Genomic DNA, 13234 nt, shown 5'->3' with positions numbered 1-13234 from the left:
TTCTTTTGACCTCCATTGTTCCCAGCATTAGGCCAGTGAGTCCTTTCTTCTCATTTGGTGGCCAAAGTGCTTGCGTTTCATCTTCAGGATCTGGCCTTCTAAAATGCAGTCTGGGCTTCTTTTAATAGTCCAATTTATGATTGTAACCAGTAATACTTCATTCTCTCAGACATGTAAACCAGACTTTCTCTGGGAGAAACATTTCAAATATTTTCAAAGAATGAAGAGTTGAAAAGTTGACATTTTTTTTTTGGCTGTCACTCAGCCAGTTCTTATCTCTGGGTTGAAAATGTTTTAACTCGAAATCCCTTCTCCACCCCTGGTTTTTCTGTTCCCGATACCGGCATAACCACATTCCATTTTCAAACTGGAGAAATACATGTAATGAGTCTCTCCTAAAACAAACACACGCATCAATTTAACTTCCTGATTCTGAGGAAAAAGAGCCAGATGTATGTCTTATAAACACACATTTCCTTGTAGCACAATGATCTTTCCGCCTGAGAGGCATCAAAGATAAGAAATTAAAGTCCCGCTGGAACGGAGTGTCGTGTGTTAAATAGGAATATGTCAGAGTCAGGGGAAGGAAGCCCAACCTCACCAAGGCATAACTCTCTTGGAGGGAAGAATTCGGTTTTCCTAATAGAAGGCGAAATGTTTTATTAGAAATACTAGCTGGGTACCCATGTTCCGCGACAAAACTATGTGATCGGGCTATTCAGGAGAAATTGGCTCCATGATAGTCGGTGATTGGAACACATAAGGGAATCTCACTCCCGCCACCTTGAATCCGGAAGCAGTTCCATAGGTGGAAGGCGTAGGCATTTTGGTGAGGTACAGAGGTTTAGTACTGTAAGGAGCCCCAGACCGCTCCTTAGTGAAGGAGTGGAACGTCCGCCGGTTTGAACTGAGGTAACGGAATGTGAGGCAACTGGCAGTTGGGACAGAGTTCTTTTCAGGTGGGGAGGGGGAGTAGAACTCCTTAGTATCAGAGCATGTTAATTACTGTATAAGAAATACTAATGATCTGATGATCATTTCGAAAAATCCTTTCTTTAGCGAGCACCTAGAAGCCAAGAGGAACATATTGTACATGCCAAATTTCAAGTTTGTAGGCTTTACGGTTCTGGAAATTTCGTGATGAGTGAGTGGAATCTGGAAGCCGTCTTTTAAATCGGCTGCTCTGCAACGATTGTTTTAGGGATTATTCTTGACTTCAAATGGAAATTTCCCTTCCCAGTTCATGACATGAGCAATACCCATAGTCCTCGACTTATGACCACAACTGAAGCCAAAATTTCCATTGCTAAGCAAAGAGAGTTGTTAACTGAGCATTGCCCTGTTTTACCACCTTTCTTGCCACAATCATCAAGCAAATCGCTGCATTTGTTAAGTGAATCAGGCAGTCATTTTGAGAATCCAGCTTCCCCCATTGACTTTGTTGTCAAAAAAGATCGTAACATGCAACAAAACTCACTTAACAACTTTCTCGCTTAGCAACAGACTTTTGCGGCCCGATTGTGGTCATATGTTAAGGCCTACTACCTGTGGTTCATTTTTGCCTTGGGACAAAGAGGGTGGGCGAGGCGTGAGAATATCTTATTTCTAGTTCACGAGCTTGACTTTGCATTCGCTTGGGGAAAGATTTCCAAATACCTGTTATTCTGATCATAAATCAGCATAGCAGCTCATCCTTTCTGCTTGTCACACAAGGCGTGTAAGGTATAGGTGAGTGAGTTGCTCACTCAACCACAATTACACAAATAATGTATAGTGTAGGATATTTGGTGCTTTCTGAGCTTGGTGGTTTTCTCGCAGATGTTTCATACCCAGCTAGGTAGTGCTAGCATCATCAGTGCTACCGTAGGAAGGGAGTGAGGTTTCCTCTCTGTTAATATCCAGGGCTAGAAATAGAGAGTAAACCCCACCTCTTCTAGCACTGGTGATGTTACCTAGTGGGGTAATGAAACGTCTGCACGAAAACAACCAAGCTCAGAGAGCATCAAGGACTCCACAGTTCAACTCTGAAGTGCAAATGTTTTCATTTTATCTGCATGGTGTACATATGTTTTACTGATTATGTAGCATGAAGTCAGTCCCAAACCTTAGTAATGTCCTAGATATAGATCAGTGGGTCTCAACCTTCCTAATGCCGCGACCCTTTAATACAGTTCCTCATGTTGTAGTGACCCCTAACCATAAAATTATTTTGTTTTCCGTATTTTTTTTTGAAAATATGGGTTTTCCGATGGTCTTGGGCAACCCCTGTGAAAGGGTCGTTCGACTCCCAAAGGGGTCACGACCCACAGGTTGAGAACCACTGATATAGATCTTCTCCGGGGCAATGAGTCCTCAACCTGCTCCTTCAGGGCTTCCAATGGACCAGTTATGCTCACTGTTGCGGTAATTCACCTTTTCCATCTAGCTGTGGTCATCATTTTTTTCTTTCTTTCTTTCCTTTCTCTCTCTCTCTTTTCCTCCCTCACTCTTTCTTTTTTCTCTTTTCTTCTACCCTCCTTCTCTTTCTTTCCTTCTTCCTCCCTCCTTTCTTTTTCTTTCCTTCCTTCATAACTCTTTATTTTCCCCCTCCCTTTCTTTCTTTCCTTCCCTTTCTTTCCTCCCTCCCTCCTCCTCTTTTTTCCTTTCCTTCCTTCATCCCTCCTTTCCCCTTTTCTTTCATTTTCTTTCTGTTTTCTTTCCTTCCTCCTTCCCTCTTTTCTTTATTTCTTTCCTCCCTCCCTCCCGCCTCTTCCTCTTTATTTCCTCCTTCCATCCCGCTTTCTTTCTTTTTCTTTCCTCACGCCCTCTTTCTTCCTTTCCTTCCCTCCCTCCTCCTTCCCTCCTGCTTTCTTTCTTTTTTTCCTCCCTCTCTTTCTTCCTTTCCTTCCTTCCCTCCTTATTTCCTCCTTCCATCCCGCTTTTTCTTTTTCTTTCCTCCCTCCCTCTTTCTTCCTTTCCTTCCTTCCCTCCTCCTTCCCTCCTTCCATCCTGCTTTCTTTCTTTTTTTCTTCCCTCCCTCTCTTTCTTCCTTTCCTTCCTTCCCTCCTCCCCTCCTTTTCTTCTCTTTTCTTCTCTCTTTCTTTTTCTTTTCTTCCTTCCTTCCTTCCCTCTTTCTTTCTTTCTTTCCGTCCTCTCCCCTCCTCCTCTTCTTTCTCCTTCCCTTTCTCTTTTCTTTCTTTTTCTCTTTCTCTCGCTCTTCCTTCCCTCCTTCCTTTCTCACTGCTTTAACTTTCTCAATAAACCTGTGTCTTTGTATAACGTGTCCAAAATACAATCATTTCCACCTGATCATCAAACTTCTCCCTTAGCAACTTCACTTTTAGGGGCTCCAGGGGGGGAGGGCGTAGGACGGGGATCATCCCAAATAAAACGCGAGCGATGCCCATCCATCTCCAAAGCGGCTTAAGGGAGCGAGGATGAGCAGCCTGCAGCGCAAACGAAAGGAAGGAGGCGGAGGTGGGAAGGAGGCGCGGCCGCAGCGCGAGGGAGTCTCCGCTCGGAGTTCCCGCAGGGGCGCGGCGGGGGTCCTCCCAGTCCCTTTTCGCTGCCCTCCCATTGGCGGAGAGCCGAGAGGCGGGGCTGCCGAGCCGGGAGCACCGGCCGAGCCGAGCTTTTTTGCCGCCGAGACCAAACTCCAGCCAAGTTGCTCAAGTCCAGGGGCGGCTCGCTCCGCGCGCCCCGACCAGCCCCAGCCGAGCGCCCGGAAAGCCGTCGGAGGCGCTTCCCAGGTGTGTTTCCGCGGGCGTGGCCGGGCGATGGAGGGAGGGGGCGGTGGGGGAGCCCCTGGCCCGGGAGCAGGAGCCGCCTTTCCCACCTGCAAAGCCGAGGGACTCCCTCTTGGCCTCTTCGGGTGGCAGAGCGGATCGCCGCGTCCTCGGCGACTTTTCCGGCAACTTTGATGTGTGTGTGTGTGAGAGAGAGAGGGGGGGGGGAGGAAGGAAGGAAGGAAGGAAAGGGAAAAAAGAAAGAGAGAGAGACAGAAAGGAAGGAAAGAAGGCAAGAGAGACCGAGAGGAAGGAAGGAGAGATAGGGAAAAAAAAGAAAGAGAGAGGGACAAAAATACAGGAAGGAAGGAAAGAAGGAAGGAAGGAAGGCAAGAGAGACAGAGAGGAAGGAAGGAAGGAGAGTTAGGGAAAAAGAGAGACAGAAAGAGAGAGACACAGAGAGAGAGAGACAGGAAGGAAGGAAGGAAAGCAAGAGAGACAGAGGAAGGAGGGAAGGAGAGATAGGGAAAAAAGAAATATAGAGAAAGAAAGGTGAGAGACAGAGAAGAAAGAAGAAAGAAGAGAAAGGGAAAAAAGAGAGAAAGAGACAGAGAGAGACAAAAAGGAAGGAAGAAAAAGAAAGACAAAAGAGACAGAGAGAGGAAGGAAGGAGAGAAAGGGAAAAAAGAGAGAGACAGAGAAAGAAAGAAAGAGAAAGAAAGAAAGAAAGAAAGAAAGAAAGAAAGAATTTGCTCTGTCAAGCTACCTTCCCCAAGCTGGTGCTCAACAGGAAAGGAACAAGACAGTTTCTTTCCTCCCGGGCTGTTGAGCTGGCTCAGAGTGATGGGAGTTGGAGTATGAGATGGGATCACTCTGGGTTTAAGGATATGCAGAGCGGTTCTGCTGTGGCGGGAAAGTCTGTATTGAATTGGGGCCGGATTCACACAACACAGGGAATCCAGGAAAGAACCAGACTGGGTTCTGGGACTTGTAGGGAGAGTCCGGCTCTTAAACTGGATGCAGTGCACAATTCCCTACAGGTGTGCAGGCTTTCAGTTTTACAGCCCGCTTAGAGAGGGCTGTAAAAGCACTATGAAGCGGTATATAAGTCTAAGTGCTATTGCCAAATAGGCGTAGCTTTTGCACCCAGGCTAGTTTTTAAAAGCTGCTTTGCAGGTTCTTCGAAACGGTTTTTGGACAGGATGGGCTTTCTGAAGAGTTGCTGGCAGGGCCGCCGAGAGGATTGTTAAGTGCTGGAACAAGACTAATATGGGCCCCCTCAGCTACACAGGGACACAGGCGCAGTGGTTAGAGTGCAGCACTGCAGGCTACTTCAGCTGACTGCAGTTCGGCTATTCAAATCTCACCGGCTCAGGGTTGACTCAGCCTTCCATCCTTCCGAGGTGGGTAAAATGAGGACCCGGATTGTTGTTGGGGGCGATATGCTGACTCTGTAAACCGCTTAGAGAGGGCTGAAAGCCCTGTGAAGCGGGATATAAGTCTAACTGCTATTGCTATTCTTGCTTTTTCCTTGCATTTTTGCGCTCCAGGTTTTTGAGATGACATTTTGTCGTAAACTGAAATGAAATATAAAATATATTCCTAAACAAAGTGAAGCTAAACTTGCAAACTTAAATTAATAAGGGATGAAATTAAAATTCGATAAATGACATTCACTTAGTTTCAGATGAATAATGGTGATGTCAAACCAGGTGGTTTTGCTATATACACAATGTATAGAGTATGAAGTGTATATCCAATATTGTTTTTCTTTTTACAAATTTGGTGTTGTAAATTATTTTTTTCCCAAAATTTCCCCTTTGAGCTCCATGGGCCCCGGAACAATGTACCAGCTGCACCCTCCTCTCCTCAGGCTTGTTTGTTGGTAATTTACGAACAATTTGTTGGATTTATATGCCACTTTTCCTATGGAACATGAAGGGGGATGGCATTCCTTCACACTTCCCCCCCCCCTTTTATTTTCCTTTTTAAATCTCAGTCAAACCCTAAGAGAGCGATGGAGCCAAATGACTTGATCCTCTAAAGACCTTCTCTGCTACAGGTAGTCCTCGGACCTGTGTCCGCCGTTGAGCTCAGCATTTCTGTTCGCTAAACGAGGATGGGTTGTGCGTTTTGGCCCGTTTTGTGACCTTTCTCACCACCGTTGTTAAGTGAATCACGGGGGGGGGTGTTGTTAAGTTAGGATGCATGGTTGTTGAGTGAATTCGTCTGCCTCGTTGACTTAGCTTGCCAGGAGGTGATCTCATGACCCTAGGATCCAGCAACTGTCGTAAATATGAGTCAGTTGCCAAGTGTCTGAATTTTGATCATGTGACCACAGGATAGAGCTGGAAGGGACATTGGAGGTCTTCTAGTCCAGCCCCCTGCTCAAGCAGGAGCTCTATACCATTGCAAGCAAGTGACTGTCTAGTCTCTTTTTAAAAACCTACAGTGTTGGAGTGCCCACGATTTCTGGTGGCAAGCTGTTCCGCTGGTTGATTGTCCTCACTGTTAGGAAGCTTCTCCTTAATTCCAGGTTGCTTCTCTCCTTGATTAGTTTCCATCCATTCTTTCTTAGCCTGCCTTCTGGTGCTTTGGAAAATACGTTGATCCCCTCTTCTTAATGGCAGCCCCTCAAATATTGGAAGACTGCTATCATGTCCCACCTGGTCCTTCTTTTCTTTAGACTGGCCAGACCCAAATCCTGCAGCCATTCTTCATATGTTTTAGTCTCCAGGCCTTTGATCATCTTAGTTGCTCTTCTCTGAACTTTTTCCCAGAGTCTCAACATCTCTTTTTTAAAAAAATGTGGTGCCCAAAACTTGATGCAGTATTCCAGGTGCGGCCTTACTAAGGATGTATAAAGCGATAATGCTGCAATGGTCATAAGTGACCTTGTGACCTTAAGACTGGACTAGTGCAACGTGCTCTACATGGGGCAGCCCTTGAAGAGCATTCGGAGACTTCAGCTTGTCCAGAATGCAGCCGCGTGAGCGATTGTGGGTATACCTCAGTACACTCACGTTACACCTATCCTCCACAAGCTGCACTGGCTGCCTATCGGTCTTCGGATATGCTTCAAGGCGCTAGTCGTCACTTATAAAGCCCTTCATGGTATTGGACCTGGGTACTTGAGAGACCTCCTACTGCCAATTACTTCCAATAGACCGATTAGATCCCACAGACTAGGCCTCCTCCGAATTCCATCTACTGGCCAATATCGACTGGCGACCACCCGGAGGAGGGCCTTCTCTGTTGCTGCTCCGGCTCTTTGGAACGAGCTCCCTGTGGAGATTCGGACCCTCACCACCCTTCAGGCCTTCTGTAAAGCCCTTAAAACCTGGCTGTTCTGGCAGGCCTGGGGCTAACGAGTCTTTTATCCCCCCCCCCCCCCGAATGGTATGGTTGTTGAGTGTTTTAAATTGTGGCATTGTTTTGTTCGTGTTCTTTTTTCTTATTTGTACCCCCCCCCCCCGACTTGGTTGTGAGCCGCCCTGAGTCCCCTTTGGGGAATAGGGCGGCATAGAAATATAATAAACTCAACTCAACTCAAGTGTGAAAAATGATAATGTCACTTTTTTTCCAATGCTATTTTCAAATGGTCACCTTTGGAGTGGTTGTAAGTCCAGGACTCCCTGTACAACACCATGCACTAACTGGAATAATATTATTACCACATTTTTCGGAGTATAAGACGCATTGGGGTATAAGACGCACTGGGGTATATGACACACCAAGATTTTGAAGAGACAAATTAAAAAAAAGTTTTTGCACTCTGCAGATCTCCCCAAAATGGCCGGTTTTTCACGAAAATGGGCCCGTCTTTTGCCAGAAAAAGGACATGCATAACCTTTAAAAGGCTTATAGAGTGCTCCTGGGGGCTGAGGAGGCAAAAAACAGCCCATTTTTCACTCATTTTTGCCCTCCCCAGCCTCCAGGAGCACTCTATAAGCCTCCTAAAGGCTATGCACAGTCATTTTTGCAAAGAGGACAGGGTTTTGGGAGGCCAAAAATGCTGTATTCAGTGTATAAGACACACCCAGACTTTCAGCCTCTTTTTTGAGGGGAAAAGGTGCGTCTTATACTCCCAAAAATACAGTAATCTATTAATTACTGGTATATAGTGTGTTTTTAAAAAATCATGACATGTTTCTGTCCTGGGTTTCCCCAAACAAATAAGATAACTTTGAAAGCAAGCTGGGAAATTGAACAAGCCACTCAAAAGGCAGAGCTTTGGTATTGTTGGTTTAAAAATAAAAACTGCCTGAGGGCATCTCCGGGATGAGAATTTGAAGAAAGTACATTTTGTCTCCTTTCCTGCCTGAGTAAGGGGTTGGACTAGAAGACCTCTAAGGTCCTTTCCGATTCTGTTATTCTGAATCATGTGAGGATGATTGACAAACCCAGTTTTCATCCACTATCTAAATAAATAAACGCAGGTAGTCCTCGACTTACAACAGTTCATTTAGTGACCGAAGTTACAACGGCACTGAAAGATGTGACTTATGACCGTTTTTCACAGTTACGACCCCAGAAGCAAACAACAGGTTGCTGACTTATCAACTGCAGTGATTCACTTAACAGCTGTGGCAAGAAAGGTTGTAAAATGGGGGGAAAACTCACTTACCAACAGAAATGTTGGACTCAATTGTGATCATAACTTGAGGACTACCTATATAGGCAACCCTCAAATTACAATCACAATTGAGCTCAACATTTCTGTGGCTAAGCGAGACAGTTTTTTAAGTGAGTTTTATCCCGTTTTTTATGACCTTTCTTGCTGCAGCTGTTAAATGAATCATTGCAGTTCATGGTTGTAAAGTAAATCCCCATTTATTTTATTTAGCATTTGGCTTCCCCATTGAGTTTCCTTTGTCAGAAAGTCACAACAGCTGATTCCATGACCCCAGGATACTGCAACTGTCATAAATATGAGTGAGTTGCCAAATGTCTGAATTTTGATCATGAAACTATGGGGTCGTAAGTATGAAAAATTCTCCTAAGTTACTTTTTTTCCCCAATTTTTTTTATTTTTTATTTTCAAAACAAACATACAAATCCTCCTTCTTTACATACTGTAGAAAGTGTATCAGTTGGTTACAAAAGACTTGTGTGCATCTCTTCCATCGTCATCAAGTATAATTCATATTAACTCAAGTATTTTAACTCCGATGTTTATATATGTTACCATCATCATACCTCCACTTTTATTTGACTATGATTGTTTAAACGTCCATCATAAAATAGACCAAAATTTAATACATAACCACATACTGGCATTTCATTTACTTATTTATAAAATCCTCCATTAACAATAAATCCTTATATCCTATTCTAGCTAAACATCCATAATATTTAATAACAAAATTTTCTAAACCTCCTTTCCAAATCCCTGTTTACAATTTACATCCAGTTTCCTTATATTATACCCATACTTATATTATACCCATACATATATAGATTATTATCATTATCCTTTCTTTATTTTACTATATCCTATATCGTAACATTTTCCCCCTAATAATCAAAACTTAACTGTGTCTAATTTAGTTCTTTTTTATTGTTATTATTATTATTAACCTGAGTCCCCTTAGGGAAAAGGGCGGCATACAAATGAAATAAAACTCTGAAATAAACTCTATATATAATCCAAAAGGATTTCTAGCCTTCCATTCACGGGTATCATTCAATATTCATAAATTACTTTTTTCATTGCCCTTGTAGCTTTGATTACTAGAGGAATTGTTGTAAGTGGAGAACTATCTATATGCAGTTCAGAGACTAATAGATTTAATTGGGGGGTTTTATTAGCGTTTTCATGTAATAAGGTAGGGAACAATACAAGGAAAATCTATATAAAATGTTTTATAGCAGGTACTTACCACCGGCAAGATTAGCAAAGATGTTTAAAAACATGTTCGCCAGATGTTGGAAATGTAATCAGACACCAGGTACATCTAACCACCTGTGGTGGACATGTGCAAAAGCAAAGGAATATTGGACAAAAATACAGAAATGGTCAGAAAAGATGTGAAAGTTACATATAGATTATCAGCCAGAAATATTTCTGTTAGGTATAGTACAGGAAAAGTATGATAAAGGGATTATATATTTAATATTACATGTCTTATCAGCAGCAAGAATTGTATTTGCACAGTACTGGAAAAATGAAAAAAAACCACCTTACAGAAGAAGGTGTAATTAAAAAAACACTATGATTGTGCAGAAATGTACAGATTGACGTTAAAGATAAAAGAAAAGAAGATAAGAGTATTTTCGAACATGGAACTTGTTTTACAAATGGTTGAAGAATAGAAGTAGAAATTAGGAGCTGGGAAAGTATTATTATCAGAGGTGGGATTGAAAAATTTTAGCAACCGGTTTTCTGTACCATTGCTTGGTGGGCGTAGCCATGGGGGGCGTGGCTTACTTGGCCGATGGTGGTGGGGTGTTTTGCCCTACCGGAGGTTTTTCTCAAGCCTCCGGGAGGGTGAAAAAGACTTTCCCCAGGCTCCAGAGGCCCTCCAGAGACCGGAAACTAGTCCATTTCTGAACTTCCGGAGGCCCGTTTTTTGTGATCCCGAAGCCTCTGCGCGGGCCCTGCACTTACCTGGCATCCAAAAAAGGCTGCGTGGAGACTCCTGGGTGGGGCGGAGCAGGGTGGGCGGAGCCAGCAAGTCCTTTCAATTACCGATTTGGCAAACCAGTTGCAAAATTAGCATCCGGTTCACCCCGAATACAAAGCTCATATTGGATGGGATTGTGGGTAAAATAAGGACCCAAATTGTTGGGGGGCAAGAGGCTGACTCTATGAACTGCTTAGAGAGGGCTGTACAGCACTGCATACACCATTTTACTCACCTTGCAGGAATGGAGACAATTCTGAACAAAGTCCGTGAGGCGTGTCTGTTCCTGTTGCTGTTGCTTCTGGGAATGTTGTTTGAGTCAGAAAATTTTATGATGGGTCTTATCAAACATAGGACGTGCTGCAGAAAACGTCCGAGAACAGCTGCTTGGACATCAAATAGCAAGAGCACTTAGATTTATATACCGCTTTACAGTGCTTTACAGCCCTCTCTAAGCGGTTTACAGAGTCAGCTTATTTCCCCCAACAATCTGGGTCCTCATTTTACCCACCTGGGAAGGATGGAAGGCTGAGTCAACCTTGAGCCTGATGGGATTCGAACTGCCAAATTGCAGGCAGCCGATGATCAGCAGAAGTAGCCTGCAGTGCTGCACTTTAACCACTGCACCACCACGGCTCTTATAGATTCCTTTCCTTTCTTTCTCTTCTTTTGAATTTGTTTAATTTGGGGGGTGGGGAGGAGACAGGGAAAACTGGCTTGTTGCAAAGAAGAATTTTAGGTTTCTTGCATTATTCCTGACTTGAGTGGGGTTGAACTTCGCCTTAGATAGGGATCCCCGGCAACTTGTGGACTTCAACTCCCAGAATTCCTCAGCTAGTTATGATTTGAAGTCCACAAGTCTTAAAAGTTGCCAAGTTTGGAGACTGCCTGCCCTTATAAATCAGTTTTGCCACCTGGAGTTTCTCTTCGATGCTGGACAGCTCCGTTACATCCTTGATGGAGGAAATGTTGGCTTTTACAGGCGGTCCTTGAGTTATGACCATAATGGAGAGGTTCAGTCATGGCCATGATGTCCGTAAAATGGATTATCACATCACCGGACCGGATTTTATTATCTTTTTTTTGTGACAGTCATTCAGCAAATGCCATAGTATTGTGATGGCAAACCTGTAGCACCTATAACAAGCTTGCCACAGGTGGCTCTCTGCAGGGACATCAGCCGTCGCCCCAGGCCCACTCCGCTGCGCATGCGCATATGCCTCCTGATGGCCAGCTGGTCTCCGGCATTCATATGTGGGGGCTGGGGTGCATGTGGGGGGGGCGGGGTGCATGTAGGTGGTGCCCACATTGCATTTTGGGGCTTAGCGCAACATCTTCGCACCCCGAGGTGGCGCAGTGGTTAGAGTGCAGCACTGCAGGCTACTTCAGGTGACTGCAGTTCTGCAGTTCGGCTGTTCAAATCTCACCGGCTCAGGGTTGACTCAGCCTTCCATCCTTCCGAGGTGGGTAAAATGAGGACCCGGATTGTTGTTGGGGGCAATATGCTGACTCTGTAAACCGCTTAGAGAGGGCTGAACGCCCTATGAAGCAGTATATAAGTCTAACTGCTACTGCTATTGCTATTGTTTGGGGCCTGGAAAGCCTCCTGCCCCAACCTGGAAGAAAAAAATGGGTGAGGGGGGGTGGGGCGCATGCGCGGGAGAGTGTAGGGGGATCACACATACATTTCTGTGGCAGGGCACACATGGGGGATTTGCACGCACATTGCATTATGAGTGCAGGCACACGGGCACGCTATTGCGAATGGGTGCGCACACTTTCAGCACACAAAGGTTCACCATCACGGCCATAGAAGGTTAGTAAATCCATTGTTTGTTATATGGAGCTTTTTTTTTGGCCGGAAACTGGTTATATAAGGGAAGATTTCTGGAAAAAACATTGTAAATCACACTCAGGTAACCATGACGGGGACTCGGATAGAGTCAAGAACTACCTCTAACCAACCGTAAGCAATTTCATAGGTTATGAATTCCTTTTCAGGGTTGAACTTCTTGCCAGTCACTCCTGGCATAAAAAGGAGAAACAAAACTTGGCGAAACTTGTCTAGCAGTAAGTAAACAGTGAGCAAAATGCTACTGGTGAAAGGAGGAAGCTGTTACAAGTTTATAATTCCCAGTACAATGAAAACAGGTTAGCAAATTAGGAAGGAGGTGATCTGGTTATTTTGGAGTTTTGCCTAGAGCGGTTGTTGAATGAGGATTCATTTTATGGTCCTTAGGTAAAGTAAAGTTAAAGGTTCCCCTCACACTTATGTGCTCGTCGTTCTAGACTCTAGGGGGAGGTGCTCATCTCCGTTTCTAGCCAAAGAGCCAGCGCTGTCCGAAGACGTCTCCGTGGTCGTGTGGCCGACATGACTAAACGCCGAAGGCGCACGGAACGCTGTTCCCTTCCCACCAAATGTGGCTCCTATTTTTCTACTTGCATTTTAAGTGCTTTCGAACTGCTAGGTTGGTAGAAGCTGGGACAAGGAACGGGAGCTCACTCCGTACGCGGCGCTAGGGATTCAAACCGCCGAACTGCCGACCTTCCTGATCGACAAGCTCAGCGTCTTAGCTCCTGAGCCACCTTAAGTCCCTTAAGGAGACATCAAGGGAAGTCTTGTCTTGTCCCGAGGCAGGTTACAAATGTATTAATTGAAATAATCCAGGTGGTTTTGCAAGAGTTAATGGCACTCCTCCTCCTCCCTTGTTTTTTCTTTTTCTTTTTAACAACTTCTGCTGTGGGTCGAATAGGAGCCATTGTTTCGGGAGTCCCTTCTGCATTTTTACAAGGACTTTTAGGGAGTTTTCTCTCCTTAGCAATAATTTCTGGTAGACTTCGCCCAGCTTTCATCAGTCATGGTGGCCTCACCTACCATGTGACAGGTTTGCCTTAGGTGCATCT

The 13234-nt window shown here is 44.6% G+C and overlaps 1 protein-coding gene across 1 annotated transcript in view; it reads left to right on the top strand.

Moving 5' to 3' along the window:
* The first annotated feature begins 12094 nt into the window (after positions 1–12094).
* LOC116510240 (synaptotagmin-like protein 2) overlaps positions 12095–13234 on the top strand; it is a 2058-nt gene continuing 918 nt past the window's right edge. Inside the window, exon 1 of the mRNA XM_032219708.1 lies at positions 12095–12146. Coding sequence (XP_032075599.1) covers positions 12095–12146 — 52 coding nt within the window. The remainder of the gene's footprint in view (positions 12147–13234) is intronic.

This window comes from Thamnophis elegans, chromosome 6, assembly GCF_009769535.1.
Source record: "Thamnophis elegans isolate rThaEle1 chromosome 6, rThaEle1.pri, whole genome shotgun sequence".
NCBI lineage: Eukaryota > Metazoa > Chordata > Lepidosauria > Squamata > Colubridae > Thamnophis > Thamnophis elegans.
Note: the sequence above shows the minus strand (reverse complement) of the source record. Positions and strands in the feature narration are given on the sequence as shown.